Source organism: Dicentrarchus labrax, unplaced genomic scaffold (assembly GCF_905237075.1).
Source record: "Dicentrarchus labrax unplaced genomic scaffold, dlabrax2021, whole genome shotgun sequence".
NCBI classification, from domain to species: Eukaryota; Metazoa; Chordata; class Actinopteri; family Moronidae; genus Dicentrarchus; species Dicentrarchus labrax.
In genome coordinates this window covers 15,626,293-15,645,414 of record NW_026136719.1, presented here as the reverse complement: position 1 = coordinate 15,645,414, position 19,122 = coordinate 15,626,293, and the positions used below count along the sequence as shown (strand labels likewise).

At 40.1% G+C, this 19,122-nt stretch overlaps 1 protein-coding gene across 1 annotated transcript; it reads right to left on the bottom strand.

Moving 5' to 3' along the window:
- Window positions 1-122: 122 nt before the first annotated feature.
- ext2 (exostosin glycosyltransferase 2) lies at window positions 123-19,122 on the bottom strand. The gene is made up of 15 exons (XM_051379379.1): window positions 18,982-19,122; window positions 18,103-18,459; window positions 17,769-17,992; window positions 17,310-17,399; window positions 16,158-16,274; window positions 15,709-15,904; window positions 14,955-15,094; window positions 14,772-14,865; window positions 8,911-9,042; window positions 5,617-5,806; window positions 3,805-3,971; window positions 3,008-3,151; window positions 2,469-2,597; window positions 1,765-1,847; window positions 123-1,607 (listed from the first exon to the last, which is right to left on the bottom strand). Exons 2-15 carry the CDS (start codon window positions 18,415-18,417, stop codon window positions 1,469-1,471), a joined length of 2,160 nt encoding a protein of 719 aa, XP_051235339.1. The 5' UTR covers window positions 18,418-18,459; window positions 18,982-19,122; the 3' UTR covers window positions 123-1,468.

The window sequence follows — 19,122 nt, the reverse complement described above, 5'->3', positions numbered from 1 at the left end:
CGGAGGGTCTGCTCTGAAAGTTTTGAGGTTTGAGTATGGAATAAAGACAGACATGAAAAAGTCTCATTTCATCCTCTTCCCACCTCACTCGCACATAGATGGGAAAAAAAGAACACTAAAACTGTGAGACATATTAGTGTGATCTTTACTTGTGCATTACAAAGTCATATATACACTTAGATACATAAACAGTCAAAAAATTTAAAACAATTTCACTGACCTTATGAAAATAATAATAATAAAAAAAGGCAAATAACAAGGTAATGTTAACATTTTACAGACTGTGCTGCTCTCAATGTTAAAGCCTAAATACTGGAGCTGGGACAAGTTGTGATCAAAAGGACAAAAATATAAAAACGTACACAACAGGTTTAATGGAAAATAAAAAACAAAGCATTGCATCAACAACTTATACACATCAGTTTTCAAAAGGGTGTATTTGCGTATTCTCTCTTCACTATATAGTATATCTTCAAATACATGGAAAACAAATTAAACCTCTATGTTTATGCATTGTTCATACGCACAACTAATGAAATTGTTCAGTGAATGATTCAATTAGCAACCACTGCTTTTCCTATATATTTATATCAGAAGTCTTGCTCAGGCAGTATGAAATTACCATTCAAGATGTTCCAGTAGCTCAGCATCAATATTTTAAAATCAGCAGTTATTCACTCAAAATATAAGATTTATGGTACCAGCTTGGCCCAATCTGATTGTGTAAAACAGACCGTATGTGAAGCATTTATTGTTCATTATCTGTTAGCCACCATGCTGTGTGTGATCATAACATTCAATTAACCATTGGATAAAGCCTACATAGATATGTCATTTAATTATTTACTATATATCATGTAAATTAAACATTTATAACTTTTCCTTTTCATACAGTACGGCTAAAAGAATCAGGTCCATGTCAGCTTTTGAAAGAAGAAAATAACTAGTTGGAGCATCATAAATTATGACTACTATACAGCACTGCTGCAAAATACAAATATATATACACTGTATATGCTGATTCCAGAGCAGCTGGATCCCAAAGCTTTCAGCTACAAAACAGTAACAGTGAGGGACTGCAAGCATCTACTCAGTCAGCCTGTCCATCAAATATCACACTCAGGGTGACCGTCCAAAAGAAGTTCATGTAACATTAGTCTAGGCATTAGGACTGGTACACCTTTATAATAATATCTTTTACTTTAAGCCAAATAAAAAAATCACCGTCATCATACTTGTCACCATTCCTAGATTTCAGTGTCACCTGTCATTCAAGATATTAACTTAATGTCCTGTACAATTCTGTGTTTAAAATTTCAAAATCAAAGCAAGTCACTTGAACTGAGAAGTGACAGGAGCATGAACCGCTTTAGTCTGAATATTGACGTCTTGATATAAAAGACGATGTTGGTGATAAATCTTGAAGTGTTGCGGCTGTGACGAGGTCCAAACATCTGTTACCGGATGGTCAGAGGCTGCCGATGTTGGGGAAGCTCTTGAGCTTCTCTGGGAAGTCGTCTTTGTAGAGCACTGGGTCTGCACGGTGTTCCACCACCTTCAGAGGCATCGTACCAAAAACTGATGCAAACTTGTTGATGCACTCAGATCTAGGGATGAAAACATTTACTTTAAAAAAAAGGCTAAAATGTAGTACAAACATGCAAAAATGGTGACAGAAGAAAAAAAAAAAAAAATATATATATATATATATATACATTTCTACGGTGCTCATTTCATCCAGATTTCCAAAACAAAGTGCCATACCTCTCCACCATGTGTGTCTGATCCAGGGACAGTCCATCAATGGCAGTACACTCAGGGCACTTGAACTTTTTCCTGGGGGTCACCTAAAAAGAAGCAGAACAAAGTCACACCAGTTCACTACATTACATCCTACTAGAACTTTTGTCAAGCACAGCGTGGGGAAAAAAATTCTGAATTCTCATCAGTGGAGTTGGAGAGAGATGATGTATGGCATTTCTCTGTCTAACCTCCATCACATCGACACCCCTGACACATGCCTGTACCACATGCTCTGAACCTGTGAATGTATCTGTGTGTAGAAGAAAGTGAGAGACACACAGAGGAAGACAGACAAAAATGGCTGAGTGGAGAGGGTGAGTGTTTTCTGAAGGAACCTGTAGGAGATGTGCTGGGAGGTGGGAGCGCGGGTGCAGGCGCAAGGAAGTGTGCAGCTTGTGATTTGTTGGCAGGGTGTGCGTGAGCCCCGGTGAGCTTAGGAAAACATACTCCAAGGGGGAGTGCCAGTGAGTGACACCCTGATAAGGGAGGTTAAGGCCGAGCTTTAGCTCGGGCCCCCACACCTGGGCACAGTCAGTGTGATGGGGGGGGCAGAGAAGCCGAAGGGTGAGAGCTGATCAAACCCAGAAATGCTGGTGTGCTCTGGCAGGCTTCAGCCTCCCCCTGCGAGCTTAAAGCACCCAGGTCAGTCAGGGCTATGAATGTACCTTTATGGGGGCTTTGCCTGTGATGTTAGCCACCAGGAAGTTCATGGCAATATCTTCGCAGTTCATGTGAGCATCCACCCAGTTCTTGATGTCTCCTGGCATCTTGTATGTGTACAAATAGTTGAAGTACTGGAATGGAAACAAATGATTACAAGGTGTCATATAGATATACTGCAGACACAAATAATGCAGGCGCTGTTTGACCCAAGAGTATGTAGGAGGAACCATTGCACTAGAATCTGCTTTGAACTTAAGTGCGTGTGTGAGGTTTAAGTAGAAGTAGAGATAACCTTGCTCTACCTATGGCAGTCAGCTCGTCTATCACTGTAATCTTCTTGTCTACGCATACCCAAAACAGGTCTACTTGAAATTCTCTAATCCCTTCGGCAAATATTCATTTTTCTATATGATCTCCTGATATAATGGACAATTTCCTTTTCAAATTGGTTCTATGTGCATCATTACTAAGCAAAAGTTCTAACATCTATGAGTAGCTCTAAAGGCAAACTGCTTAATTTCAACCAGGCTTCCCAGGTCACCTTGTGGTAGAAGGCAGCTCCAGTTAGAACCATGGAGACCTCATTGGTCCACTCAGACTCATACTTCCACTTCCCCATTTCATGGTCCCAGAGGTGCAGCCGGCCTGGGTAGCCCACCAGCCTGTCTGGGAACTCCCTCCACACCTGGAGCAGAACAGAAGACAGATTGTCAGACATTTTCAGGTGATTTAAACTAAGGTGAGAACTGATGGCTTACACTAATGGATGAATGATTAGACAGTATTGAAAAGAACATTTAAGAATTAACAATTTAGTCCTAAATTTCAAAATACCTCTGAAAGTTTCTGTCTGAGCCAAAAATCCCAACTGAGATTCAAATTATTTTCAGCAGTATCAGTATCAGTTTGCAGTGTCTTTACGAGTAGGTGAATATCTCAGGCTTGACACCAGCAGCCAGTCTGATCCTTCTACTGCGAGCTGGAAGTACTGTCATCTAGTCAGACAGACTGCTTGCAATTCTATGTAATTATCCTTAAACTGAGAACAATTTTATTAAATAGCTTCTAAATGGATTCAGGTGAGTGTGCCGGGCTAAGTGGGGCCTGGGCAGGTATGTGGGCATGGAAAGCATCAGCCTTAGACCTGTCATCATTCTTCACACATCAAACACATTCAGCAGGCAGTCAAATCCACAACTAGTGGAGATTGAGACTGTAATCTCCCTGAATGACTTTAAACACTGGGATCAACTTGAAATGGTTCCCTGCAATACCTGCCATCAGAGGAAGGATGAGAAAGTATGTCAAGGTTTTTTGAACGGGGGCTGTTTTTCCCACCTCGTAGCCAAACTGCAGTTCATCAGATGTAAGCATGATGATGTCATCATCAATCGCTAGCACAGCTTCTGTTTCGATCTCGTCGTAGGGGAAGAAGCGATTACTCAGCTTGTTCTCTTTGGTTCGCACGACTTTGAGGGGAACACCGACCTTTGGCCAAAGAGACTCTGCCAAACAAACAATACAATACATACAATACAAGCATTGCAACAACATTTCTAGTTCTACACATATAGATATAGAGCTGAAATTATCTTGTAAGTCTATAGAAATTCAGTTAATTAATGATGATTATTTGGGAACTATTTTGATAATCTTAATTAATTAGAATCAAGCAAATTACTTAATAATTAAAAATTAAATATAATTGTTAACTGTAGCCCCTTAAATAGATATAGATACAGTATGTGACGTTATAATATACTTTTTTCATACATTTTAATGTGTTGAACATAATTTTATCAGTGTCTAAAGATGGGTGAAGAATTATGATGTCATTTACCACTGACAGAGATATTTGAAGTCTGTCCTGGCAGTGGAAAATAGTGCTCTGGGAGTTTAACTTAACTCACTGACTCGTATCGCTACGCTAACCTCAAGCACGTGCAAATCTAACCACACTACGATTCTTCATGAGGCAGATGAACAAAGTGTTTTTTTCAGGGGAGCGTTTCAAAGATCTTGGGCAGTGTCCATGGCACGGACTATGGCACAGACAGATCACACAGAATGTGTCCCCTCATTAATGGGGTAAAACTGGGGCCTGGCAGCCTATAAGAAGAGCTCCAGGTCCTCCTAACCACGTCTGAGGTCTCCTGTCAAAAGCTATTGTCAGGAAAAGTGCTATGTTAAACGCCTGGAGTTTCTTCTTTCACTCTGGCCATGTTGTTGTCATCCCTTCTTTTATTTCCAAGGTTGGAAAGAGACAGTAGGAGTGAGGGAATTATAGGCTATTATCTGAATTTTAAAACATTAGCTCCACCTTGGCATGGGTCAAAATGCAGCTACTGGTAACTCTTCCTTTGACTTCTTTAACTGTATTAAAAAACGAACTAACCTAAATTCCACATTCTGAAGACATAAGCTATGGCTTTTATACATGCCTTAAAACGTGATCTTCAGACTCAAACAGAAAAAGGCAATAATGCTAGATTGTGTAAAAACATCAAACAAACACATTACTTGATCAGCATCTTCTTAAAAAAAAAACACAGGAGGAAGCAAAAATAGGAGCCTCTAAACACATCAGATCGAGGGTTGGTGTGAATGGGGAAGAAATCTGCCTTCATATTGGACTGAGCCCCGTGAGTCTGACCCGTCAATGGCCCCTTGTTAATTCTAATGGGTCACAAAGCTCCAGCCAGGCGCCGCTGATGCCTCTAATGAAAAGGCAACTCACAGCCACGAGGGAACACTTCAAAGTCCTCTCATTACTTCATTACATTAGCTAACTCTTACAGCAGCAGGACCGATTTAATTCCTGGTTCAGAACAGTCTTCGTCTGAGTTAAGCCGTCAGTGGGTTAAGGCACGATTAACTGTTGTGTTCTTGATTGCCATATTAAGGGAAATAATTAGAGCTCAAGGTGCAATAAATAACAACTAATAAGAGCTTACTATGACACATCTCTGATGGACTACAATTGATGATTAACAGTAATGAAAGACAGTGCAGGGCTGTTGCATTGACTGCATTAGTTTAAGCTAGTTAAATTAGTTAATTTTACCAAATAAACTGGAAACCAAGTGCAACTATATCTTTTGAAAAGCTTCATGAACTTTCTTATTTTTGATGATAATCTCTTATACTCACCCTCAGGAGGACTCTTGTTCTGGTTATTCCACACCACCAGCAGCTTAGCCAAACTAGGCACCTTGGAGATTTCCGTGATGACCCGGAAAAGACTTTCAACACGATCATAGGTCAGCACCACTGCTGTGAACCCGGGTGCCCTTGGTGGGATAAGTGGCAAGAACAGAGGGCTGTTCACACTGGACCACTTCTACACAAGGACGGAAACAAAGAAAATAATACAGTTTAGACCACAAACATATTTTTTCATCTTCTTTCATTAATTAATTTTCATTTCCATGAAAAGCTACTGTAGAGCTAGACTCATGTCTTCTGTGTCAACCCGGTCGGTCATGTTTTCCATGATTTAATACACTATAATAGTGCTTCACTGGACAGTGAGGTCACCTGCAGTAATTTCCAGATGATGGTTTTTATTATGGAGCAAAAACCATCCAATAATGTCTCTCAGGGGCTAACAGAAGCAGAGCACAAAGAGCCAAAAGCTTCCAGTCTGAATGCCAAGTAAACACTACAGAAGGACAAGAAAGACGAGGAAGAAGTTTGCAAACAAGACAGGTTGGCTACCCTCTTTTATCTACTGCTCTTGTGACGTTATTATGGGGGGTCTCCTGGGATGTGGGAGAAACAGGGACAGAGGGTAGGAAGCTGTAGAGCGGAGAAAGAGTGGAGTTTGCCAGGCAGTGAATAGTGAATCTATCGTCAATGTGGAACTTGGCTTTTCTTTTCTGTCATTGCTTCCCTTTAAAATGGCTCGTAAACCCTGGGAGCCGCACTGACTTCAGGTTAGATCAAGTGACACTGTTAAATGCAGGAAGCCACAGGAGAGTTTTCTGATGGTTTGTGTGTGCTAAATACTAAACTTTAAAGGTTGGGACACCAAAAGAAGAGCCAATTGGTGTCAGGGTTGAGTCTTGATAAACTTCATCAAAAGGTTCCAAAAATATTCCACCCTGGTTACAGTGACAATCAGTCTAAGAAAGGCAAAGAGAGCATATCTAACACAGTAAATCTGTGGGCTTCTTGAAGTACATATAAACCCTGTTTCTCTTCTGGTCCAAGGTGGCCACACAGTGATTATGTGGCTGCTTCCATAGCATCAACACAAGTCTGTCAACAGAGACACAGTCACTGCCTTTTACACAACATCAGTCACTCCTCCACCAATAAAAAGTAACTTTACTGGCAAGTGGAAAATTCACTGTGGTCATTCTCACATTGTCAAACAAGCGGAGAGGAAAATAATTAAACTAACACATATACGCAGCAAAGATGCAGTAAAACAGAATAAAAGGGACTGAGACCACTTAAATCATTTGTAGAACAGAATAAATTAAATTAAAAAGAAAGCCACAGCTCAACATGTCACCAACAGATCTGAAGGAGGTAATACTTTATATTTACACTTAAAAAGAAGAATCTTATCTGGTTATTTGAAGTGCTTGAATGGTTTTTCATTCATCTTACACACTTGGACACTCTCAAAGATATGTAGATTAAGATAAAATGAAGAACTGCCAAGTATTTAAAATGCCTTCAAACACAGCACACTAACTGTGTGTATGACTAACATGATGAGAAAATGCGTCTGAACCTCGCAGGAGCCCCGAGATCTGGCTAAAATAGGTAATTATTTTTAGTCAAATAATGCATGATGCAGTTTTATGGCCAGTAAAAAAATACTTTTTACTTTTCTCAGTTTACCTGCCATTGGCAGATGAGCCAATAAGTGAACTTTGGACCCTGGGTAGATTAATCTACTCTTTCAGTTTATTGCTAAACGATGCAAACAATAATGTTGCAACACAATTCATTGGTATTAGGATAGTGACGTGTTACTTCAGCCAAGACTGTATTGTAACTTTTAAACAAGATAGTGATCACATAAGACTTTCATATGCACCAGTGCCAAACACCACAAAAATGTTTTAAACTCTGGCATCTTTGAAAGTCTGAGATGCCTCAATTCTTGTAATGTATAACGAGTATGCCCACTACCTAGAGCTACCAAACAAAAAGCAGCTTGTCCTTTATTCTGAAACCCCCCTTCCAAAGGCACCAGCAATCCTGGGAAATGTGCTTTCAATTACCAGCCTAAAGACTACAGGAGGAGAGGGGGAAAATGTCTGCCTGATTTATTTAGTGCTCTCCGCAAGTTCTTCTCACCATCCATTCACTGAATCTATCAAGAAAACACTTCATCTCCTATCTCAGGCAGGAATGGCCAAAGGTCTGTACCCTGACACAATTAACCTCCTCTAGGTCTGGACAAACCTTGAGACCAGAGTGATACTGATAGAATGGACTGGGGGTTGGACACCCTGACAAAACATTCTGACATAAGTGGACTATGTCAAGTCTAACTGTTGATTAACAAGCTACCTGCTTAGAAGAAAACAGGCAACCATGGCCAAGAGTGAGCCACTGCTTCACTGTACACCTATTAATCCTGAATGACTGTACAAACACCACCCAGAGCGCTGCTCGTTGCTCGCTGTTGACTGCCACCTCTCTAATCTTAGAATTTCAGTGGATCTACTTATATTGAGATACCTTTGACAGATGCAAAGACACTATTATGCATCAACACACACTCACATGCACACGCCTCTACCCCACAGGCTGAGGATGGAGGAGACTCTAGATCAGACCGGGCTGATTAACAACTCCTGAGAGTTGGTTGCCCAGCCAAGCTGTCTGCAGCCACAAACTCCCACAACCACAGGGATGCTAAACACACACACACACACCATTCTTCACATCCAGCGTACTCGCTACAAACACAATGACTCAGACATGGAGGAACTTATTTTTCACCACAACGGAGGCATCCTCCTAGTGCAGAACTGCTGACACAAACTGGCTGCCTCAGAGTTAGCTGGGTGTATACCAAAACTGTGAAGCGCTGCATGTGTGGCGCTTCACAAAAAGCAAAGGCATCTTCTGTCACTCTGCCACAGAAACTTTGATTTACAAGGCACAGGAGAGTGAGGAAGATTATGTGGCACTGTGAACGTCTGTTGGGTCAAAGCTTCATTGTGGATGGCCACCATTCAGATGTCTGCAATAAAAATACTTCTAGGAATACTACTGAGTGGCTCAGCATAGTAGAGCACACACATTGTATAGATTATGCAGCTGAATGATGGAAGAGAACAACCTTCGAAGTATAGACATGGCTAAACACCAGACAGTATTAAAAAGTAAACAATAATAGATGGTTAAGACACAATGGCTAGAAGTTATAAATACTTGAAAAATACACATCAACATTAAGTCTACATGGTTACATACCACCACAGGTGGATTGTTCCACTGCTCGTAAGTGCGAGCAGCATATGGGTAGATGCGGTCATTGATGATCTGGAGTGTCGTCAAGCCAATAGCCTTCATGGAGCTGAAGTAGGCTTCCCAGAACCAGTGTGCCTATGAACAAATGGAACAGAATTATTAAAATATTGCACTGCACATTTATCAAAATAAATTTTAACCAAATACACTCTCTCTATTGTATATTTACATTGATTAATGAAAAAAATAGACATGTCAATTTAGGAGTAACACACAAATTGTCTGTACTGAAGACTATGACTATGTTTATGTAAACTACAATAACTGACCTTAACTTGAATAAGATAAGATCACATGATATGGCCAATACATGACAGAAGATAACACACCAGTGTGAAGTCATAACTGTAAAATCCAGATTTTCCCCCTCCAGTCCAAGTTTTAAAAGACCATTTTGCAGCGCTCTCCAGCCTCTTGACCTTCAACAACTCTTCTTCTGAAGCTCTCCAAAATCTCTTTTGACTGTGCCTGTTTTACTTCAACAGATCTCTGATGTGAAAAGCAGACTTTAATGATAACTGAACTCTTAACCCATAGCCTAATGTTATCACATTGGCTGCTGGAATACCCAACTCAAACTGCGCTCATTCAATCTTCAGTTCACATAGTCTTTTCACCCAAGACGGTAAAGATGAAAGAGAATACCTGTACATTGAATTTCTTTATTCAGATAGTTTAAACTCTGAAAGTGTTATGGTCGAGATGTAGAGAAGAAGAAATGTAAAGAGAAATCAATGCCACAGACCTGAAAAAAGGGTTCATCAATTTTTTATCTATACTTTTTATACCATAAAACATGAACATATCAAGAGAATTGATCAATCTAGAGTAGTGCAACTGACCATGACATATGTGTCTAGCCTTCTTGCCTCCTGCTGGCCCCTACTCTATTAAGCAACTTCAAGGGACAGTTCAGAGAAAAGAGAACCCTATAAGAGTTAATGAAGCTTCAAACAACACTGTCTCCTGCTCCTGCCAGGAGGCACCATGTTACACTGACCCGACTCCAACCCACAAGCTCCTCACTGACCCACAGTTCCGGGTAGAGGATGTGGATATTTGAGTGTTTGTGTGTGAAGTACTGAGCTATATTTTTATCTAGTCCTCCTACTGCAGTGCACCAGTGTGTATTATTGGCTAATGTGCACCCCATGTTAAACAAAGACAGTCCTTAGTGGCACGTGAACATGAGACCATTGCCTAAATCATTCATGTCTGAGTATGGGACGTAGGTTTGAAGATTTACAACAACACAAAAACAGTGCTTATTTTTATAGAGGGGCTGAGGAGAATCCAAAAAGACTTTCTAATCTCAGGGGGGAATCCCAACGGCCCATAAATCAGCCAGTGATGAAAGTTTCTTTTCTGACCGGGAGGAGGCAGAAAGCAAACTGTGCTGGCCCGAGGGCCCGTCCCACCACCCTCCACCCTCTCCCAGCGCCTGCAGGAATTTTTATGAGAAGGGAAGAGACAACGTTGCAAGAGAAGAGAAACCCTTACTCCATCTTCCAACTGCAGCATCTAGCCTATAGTCTACTTTTTGTTTCTTTCTTCTACAAAAGATGAACAAAGCTGTGTAGCAGTACAAATATAGCAACTGACTTACTCAGTCCATGACCTAACCAAATTTATTTCACTAATAAAAAGAAAATTAAGTGTAATGTAAACTGTACCTATAAATCTGTTGAAAATTGAGAAATAAGGCAAACAATCCCAAGAGAGTCAAGTCCAAAATATATTCCTCTGTAAGTCAAATGTAACAGTCATCCGATATAACGCTTGGTTAAAACTGAATGATCTTCTCATTTCCTTCTAGTTTAGAGCTCCCCAGCAGCTCCCACTCTTGTTATTTAAAATCATAAAAATAAAGGCCAAAAGAGATAATCAGAACCAGTTTAGATTACATTAGTCTGCATAACTTTGTTTAACTCAGTGGAAGTTGTCAAGTGCCTGACAGATGATTCAACCTATAGACCAGAATTGGCAGCCAGTGAGATGTGGACAGAACCGGGCATTCATTAGTGTTTTTTGGCATAATCAAAAACAGCAGTGAAACCAAGTCTGTTTCATTCATGTGAGCTGCTCACTGAGAATATTGTTTTGCTCAAGATTTATTAGTACTTTACTTTTAACTGTGATCAAAACATTTTCTCACACACACGCACATACACATACACACACACACCACATTAATAACAATTACCTTGTATCCCAGGTGTAAATCAGTCCTGATTAGAATGGGAAAAATAGAACTTTGGGTCTAGAGGATAAAGATAACTACTAAGCAGCCGGTTTCATGTGGTATTACACAGCCTTAGTGCTAGTGAGCCCCACAGTTTCCTAGACTACAGACTACCCCACTGACAGACCATAGTTTGTGTGGCTCTAAACATTCTACATCGTCCTTTGTTCAAAATGTACACTTCAGATTTTATATTCAACTCTGGGCTGTAAAGTTTGTTATTGTGAGAAAAGAGAAAGGGTATCAGATGGAAGACCTTGGCTGATCAACAAGATCAAATCTGCAACTCTACATTGGTAAGAGTCAGGAGATGTTAGATTTTGTCTGACCAGAAAGCAACTCACACCTTGTCAACATCCCAGCTGGTATGAAGGGATGTATGTAAAAAAGAAGACTGGACTGAAGAAAATCAGACAGTATATAAGGTTGAGGAAAGTAGACTGACTTGACATATTCTATAAATCAACTACAGCTAGTGCACTGCTCTGCAACAAAGTTGAGAAGACTTGTAGGATCAAGAGACTAAAAGAAAAAAGATGGTTGTCAGGTTGACAATACCATGGCAATAGTAGAGGAAAGGATGATGATTAAGTTGAACTCCATCTTGGGCAACAACTCCTTCCTCCCATGTTATGTATTCTAATTTAATAACAGAATGGATTTGGTTGTGATAATCTAATAAAGGTCTGTAGTGTATGTGTCATATTTTGAGGCTATGACCCAAACAAGGCTCATGGAAGTCAGTACACAAACATGGGCTCAGTGGTCTCACTTGAACACTGTTATCTCGCAGCTGTTTACTATTTGGCCTTTTAAATGTGACCTAAATGAATGTCATTACATCATCTCAAATATGAAAATGAGTTGTGCTGTCTGAACTGAGTCTGCTGACTACTGAGGGAAGCTCAACAGTAGTCTATCACAATTTGACCTTGCTCTTCAAGTTAGCCAAATGTTGTGTGTAGATGTAAACTATTAATATTTGTGTGAAATAAAAACACACTTGAGGTGCCAGAAAGAAAAGCGGTGAGTAATAATGACAACTCATTTTAAGGGCTTGGAGCAGCTGTTTTTTGTTTATATTTGGGCTCTGACTCTTAAAAGGACTAACTATAATTTATGTTGACAGAACTTTAAACTATACTCAAGAAGTATAATATGCATCTTTCAATATATGATATTTCCTTTAAGGTCAGTTTGCATTGTCTATTCATATTTATACATTTGTAAGCACAAAAATGAAATACATGGGAACATAGACAGACACACTATGAAAGTAAAGGCTGCTGAGCCCTCTGCTGGAAAAACTAATGAAATACATCAGCTCGATTACATCAAAAAGAAATCAGGCTCTCAGCATGTTTTTACTCAATTTGAGATTTATGCAGGTAAATGATGTGCAATCGACGCTGAATGGACCCTTCCTAAATATATCCATATCAAATTTTCATTCATTGTTACATTTGTGTTCCTGGCCTGCAGTGTGCTCCAGTACTAAACATGTGTGTCCCACATCTGGAAAATACCAACACACAGTCCACTTAACCCACACTTGATGCACATTTTTCCTAATACTGCTTCGAAGCAGCATTCAGAGCTAAGTCTATCCCACAATTTACCATGATCTAGCGTGCCACACCTGTTGGCACAAATGAGCCTCTTAAAGTAGTTGGGAGATTTCATTTGTGCCATCAGCCATCTGACCGCACAATGCCACAGCACCCAGTATCTCCCACTTCTGCTTACTGAGACTGTTAACTTTTAAACTGTTAAGCACAACTCACATCTCTTTGTTTTGCACAATACCTTGAAACACTGCACATGTACAGTTATCCATCCCCTTATTCAAACTTCTTATCTTAGCAGTGCATAGTTTGGTAGGACTGATAATAAGCAGCAGACATGAAGAAGTTAAAGTTCATTATATGTTTGATTAAGCTTGAATATTATTATTCGTGTTCAAACACTCTTAAGTTATGGCTAAACAGCCAGAGATGGTTATAACGTAAGATTAATCGGAATGATAAGACTAATATCACATATCTTACACTGTCAACATAAATATTAAATATCATATCCTTTTATTGAAGATTCAGAACTGTGCTGTCCTTAAAATAATTATCAGACAGAAACCATTGAAAATAACATTGTCATGTTATATTTCTTTTATGTACATTAGACCTACATGATTCTAGATAACTCAATTTTACAGTCATCTGATTGTAAACGTAATACTGTATTGTTGATCCTATTTATTTGTTCCAACATATAACCTGAGCTTGATTGAACCATGTACAGTACTTGTATATGTGTGAGTGATGAGACGCTCTTAATCAAGTGTGTCCCGTTGAGCTCTGACAAACGTCAATACACTTGCCATCTCAACAGAGGGCACTATGGCAGTTTCTGGGGAAAAAGTCACACATGTGGGCACCTGACTGAACTAATTGCAAATACCGGAAGTGGAGATATTGGGACCGACCCTTTATCTTCAAGAGCTAAATCCATAATGTGGCGTTAACAAGCTTTTAACGTTTTTAGGTATTAAGTGCTCTGTAGGCCCATTAGGTACATTACTTGCTCCTAGTAAAAATCCCCATAAACACAATCTATTTTATGCAGCACAGTTCTCAAATCGATCTTCTAATGAGTGAGAAACCAAATACAAAAATGTGACAATTGATATACAAATACCAAGATAGGAGATAAGACAGGATTTCTTCAGGATTCAATATGAAGTATTAAATGAAATTTTTTTTTAGCATTTAAATGTTGAGAATACATTTTAGACGAGATTGTTTAGACACAATTTTGATCCCCATTATGTTCCTACAATCTTCAACCATTGCTTATTGACAAAGTATGATTATTTCAATAATCAATTATTTTCACCAAATACATAGTAAAATTACTTCAGTAGAGACATGTCTCAGACAAGAATCAACTTGCAACCAATTCAATTCATCTGTAGACCATCAGAGCAGAGCACAGTGGAGTGGACTATACACCCAACTCTCCTACCTCACAAGTGAGCCATGTTTTTGAGCTTGTCTGGTGAAATCCAACCCCAAGCCTGTCTCTGAGCCCTTGGCCTTTGTTTGGCCAGTATAATTAGTAAATGGACTAGAGTTGATACAGGGGAATGAGGAGCAGCTGAACCGGTGCACTTCTCTCATAGCTGCTTTCACTTTTGTTTATTGTGGCTCAATGTAGATATCAAATGGAAAGAGAGAAAGAGAGCTGTCTTCCGTGCATTTCACTCCAGCTAAAATCAACATAGTTGAGTCTTCCGAAAGCTTTTTAAAATCCAGACTGAGCAAAGGAGGAAATTCAACTTAGAAGCGTGAGGGTGGTGTCCAAATTTCTGTCTTTTGCACATCACATAAAATTAGGTTTGGCTTCCATAGACTTGATTGAGTGATTGGTTGGTACAGGCAATGCTCTAACCCCAATGACGGCACCTCTGACCACCATGTCAATCTGAGTTCTAAGACAGCAACTACATTTTAAATAAGTTGCTCTGAACAAAGTTTTCTCTTCAGTTAGACACTGTGAACGTTACCTGTCTCTGCATCTCTTCAACTTGTCTGTGAGGAATGCTCTTTAGGATGGTGTACATCTCTGATAGCTTCTCCTCTGGAATAACCACAGATGCCCTGTGCAGAAACAGAAACATTAAATTACTCAACTGAAAAGTGTCAAACCAGTTACATGTTTTTCCAACTGCTCCGTGACTTAGGCCGACCTCTTCCAGTCAAGTACTTCAGAGAATGGCAGAATGTAGGAGTCAGCGAGGATGACGGGTACACAGCCAGCCTGCAGCACATCACTGAGGGCAGCCTGACCCAATCGTGCTCCCCGCAAAACCACACAGAATGAAGACTCCTGTGGAGAGACATTGGGAGCAAACTGTTAACAAACAAACTAACACCAGGCAAGTAAGATGCTGAATGATAAAACACAAGCCTGTAGATCACAGGTTTCCAACACGGTGCCCGAGGGCACCTGGTAGTGATCGAGTAGCCTATGAGGTCTCCACAGAGCATGCTCTGAAATATAAATTTTAATACTAAATATTTCTTACCATAGAACTTGCAAGGAAGTGTACTTGTCAAAACTCTGAAATAATTACTGATATATTTTTAATAATTTGAAAGTATATTGAGACTTTCATATATGTTGCGTTGAAACCATGCTTCCCTATTCTGTCCTTCTGCATTTGGCATTTATTCTGTGTCCCCCCATCTTCTTATGTCGAAGTGACTAATGGGGACAACGAGTTTATAATTTGCTCCAGTATTGAGTGACAAAGCTGCAGGCTGCAGCTGCAAAATGGACTACAACGTAATCCTTACTCTCATACCCTACTGGACCAGATTCAAAACTTGTTGTCCCCATTAGTCACTTTGACACAAAAACATGGGAAAATAAGGTACTGAAATTAACTTCTTAAGAAAGTATTTGAAATAATTTGTTTTTAATGCAGTTGTGCCTCCCACCTGCAAGATCTGAGGGTAGTCATACACCTGCCCCTTGTAGCAGCGTTTTCGTGCAGAGGCGGCACCCTGGGAGAGGTTGCTACACTTGTCCAGGAGGAGCAGTGCTTCTCCATTTTCTTCCTTCAAGCGCTCCAGTTCAGCACGGTACTCTCGATGGATGGCAGTTTGAGATGACAGAATAAAGTAGCGCCGTGGCCTGAGGGAAGAGACGGGAGATGTGCAACGGGCACACTTAATATCGTTGACTACAAGTAACTCCTTAATCAAGACTAACCTAAAGAGTGGTGATAGAGTATTGATAAGAGTCTTGTCTATTTTATTTAGAAATCCATTCTCAATATCTTTGAGCACTGTCTGTGGATAAGTTGTTAATGGATAAATGAGACAAAGTGGCTGTAATTTGGTCAGGATGTGAAGATAATGAGAGTTAATGTGTGAGATGTGCTCACCCAGGCTGTCTCTGAGGCAGCTCAACATCCGCAGAAAGGGGGCTGTACACTGGGATGCTGACATCATAACCTTGTCTGTAAGTCCATGTCGAGAAACCGCCTCCAGCCAGCAGCGCTCTGAAACAAATGGTCCTGGATTGTAACAATGCTTCAACACACCGGGGATTTCAACAGACATGAGCTACAGAGACATACTTTAAAAAACAAAATGTAATTCATTTGTTCTTTTGCTTCCTATGAGCACTTTTGCGGCATGAAGTGACATCAAACAAGGCTTAGTGCACTGCTTAATAGATCCCATATAGTTCAAAAAGTGATAAAATGTATTTCAGATTCTCTTATATTCTCAGGCAAGGTGAATATAAAGTGGAAACACACCGTCAGTCACACACACACCTGGTTCTGATGAGGCGCCATGCCAAATGCACTCCAGCTGGATGAGCCCAGGAAATTCCTTGCAGCTAAAGATAGCGTTCATTGTCTCAAGGCTGCATGTTCATAAACCCTACCTCTTCCATCCTCAACCATCACTCTAGTCTACAAGACAACTTGAGACACACAGACTCTTTGCTGATAAATACAACCAGATTTGAATCGTCTCCTCAAGGCCTCTTGAAAATATCTCTTGATTTGCTTGTAAATATATCTTTCATCCTCATCAAATGATCCATCTTAACACTTTGTGAGTGACTGCACTTATGGTAAATGCTACTCAAGGTTGCATCACTCATTGTAGCATGAACGTGATTTTCCTCTGTTCCAGAAACAGAATATACATAAACAAGAAATTATGTATACTTTTGATTTGTGCCTACTAGTGGAAGGTTGCTGAGATGAATCTTGATAACATGCTTCCCTCCTGTCTGGTTTTAAATGAAGCAATTTTAGATTTCTAGGCAGTAGATGTCTAACTTGACTGTAGTAGTATGTCAGTTAATGACGCTCTTTGGTTAATGAAATTCATGCACCAAGCCTATGGTGGGTGACTTTTACCTTTTATCTACATTTCCAGCCTGATAACTACAAAGAACCAGCCATGTACTTAAATCAACTGTGTCATTTAAACATTATTGGTAAATTTAGGTTTCACAATGTTTCAAATTACCATTAACTCATTCTTAAACATTAAAATGGCTTGTAAGATGTAGCTACCTGTCTCTGGGCACGTCCAAGGCAGTATTGTAGTCTGGAGGGCCTCCAGGTAACATGTTGAAAAGTAGGTGATTCATCCCTTTGTCCCATCTAACAAAACATACATAAGATTAGTGACTGAACAACAGAAAATCCAATAATCTCAATGCCATACCACTAAACGTTTTATGTTAGCCACACAGGCTCTTGTGAAATGTCTATCTATGGTGGCTACTGGATGTTATTTCTTCCGTTTTAGGACAGAAATGATTCATCAATATATTATTTGGTATTTAAACATTAATTGTTAGTTTCCATCCAAGACAACATAAAAGGTTAAGTGACCACATTTGTGCTTTAACATCAATATCAGATACTGTATGACAGCAATGTGAGAGAAAAAAAACAGCAGAGTGACAAAGCAAACTCTACTACATACTTAAAACTGATTAAGACAATGAATTTTGTGTAAAGGTTTACCTGGGTAGCATTGCCAGAGCCTGGGCAGTCTCTCTAATACGAAGGGAGTTCTGATTCAGCACGTCAACAGACGGGATAAAAAGACACGCTCTGGTGACGTCATCAGTGTAAAAGTCACTGTCAGAGATGGCACTGAGCAGATCATTGTATTCTCGAGACAGCCCAGTGCTGCTGATAGGAACACCCAATTCATCCACAAACTTCTGCAGAGGGTAGATGTAAACCTAGAAAAGCAACCAGTCCAACAAGGGGTCATAATTTCAACAAGGAACACTGAAAAAATACTGAGAGAGATTTTCTCAGCGATGTGAGGGTCGCTACGAGAGGCAGTTACCTTGATTCTATTTTTAGGATTGTAGCCACATCTGTACACATCAAAACAGGTGTGCATGCGACAGCTGAGGTCACCCCTCTCAGGAATTGGGCTGGAGACAGGCAGGCGGACCACAGGTGCATCGTGGACACTGCGTTTATCAAGGGTCCAGTCAGCTGCGGACTCAATGGAGTGGGGCCAGAACTGAAACATCCCGGTGGCAATTAGTCCAAGCAAAACCACAGAGAAGAGGGTGATGTAGTATATACGGTGCTTGGTTTTCATCCGCGGGATAAGAGCTGGGCCCCGCGAGCTGTATTTCCCAGAGGCATACATGCCTGACACCTCTCTCTCTCTCTCTCTCTCTGCAACCAGCCACTGTAAAGACAGATTTCTGATCAATGACAGCTCTGGGTACTGTTTATACACACTGAAGTACAGTCTACCCTGTAGAATAAAAAAAATAAAAACCTTACAGCAGAGGACAACACACAGGTCCCCCACATTTCAGTATGTTAACTGTAAAGAGTGCAGTGAATAGGTTAGACCCTTATAAACACTTATGATACAGATAATATGATAACGTGAATGATTTCAATGCCAACGACTGTTAACTTAACGAGCCAATGTCAACCGCCTGAAAAACTAACAAAAAGACCATAAAGCGAGGGAGGAATATTACAAATTATTGAGCTAATAAAGTTTCAACATGTACAGCCAGAGCAGCCAGAAGAGAGGCGATTTCATCTCAAAATGAATTGGAAAGCTAGCTTAGCTAACCGCAGCTAACGTAGCCACACCAGCTGTGTAAACACTGATGCTATGTTAGCTAGCATTGTTAAACGTTATAAAAACAATTAAACACATGTTCAAACGTTACAGTGTGTATGTTTTACCCACCGAGACGTTTAACGGAGCGGGGTTCGACAGCTCGGTCTTAATTCATGGTAAAGGTTAGAAAACAGGTTACACTTCTAAATACAGTGTTAATGCTAACCTAGCACCGAGCTAACGCTTTCCCGGAAGTCCTTCTTCTTTGTG

Excerpts from the sequence above, each read along its gene's own strand:
- ext2 (XM_051379379.1), bottom strand. The coding sequence starts at position 18,417 with ATGTATGCCTCTGGGAAATACAGCTCGCGGGGCCCAGCTCTTATCCCG. Across the intron at positions 17,993-18,102 it reads ATCCTAAAAATAGAATCAAG|GTTTACATCTACCCTCTGCA; the intron begins GTAACTGCCTCT and ends TTGCTTTTCTAG. Across the intron at positions 15,905-16,157 it reads CTGCCTCAGAGACAGCCTGG|GCCACGGCGCTACTTTATTC; the intron begins GTGAGCACATCT and ends CTCTTCCCTCAG.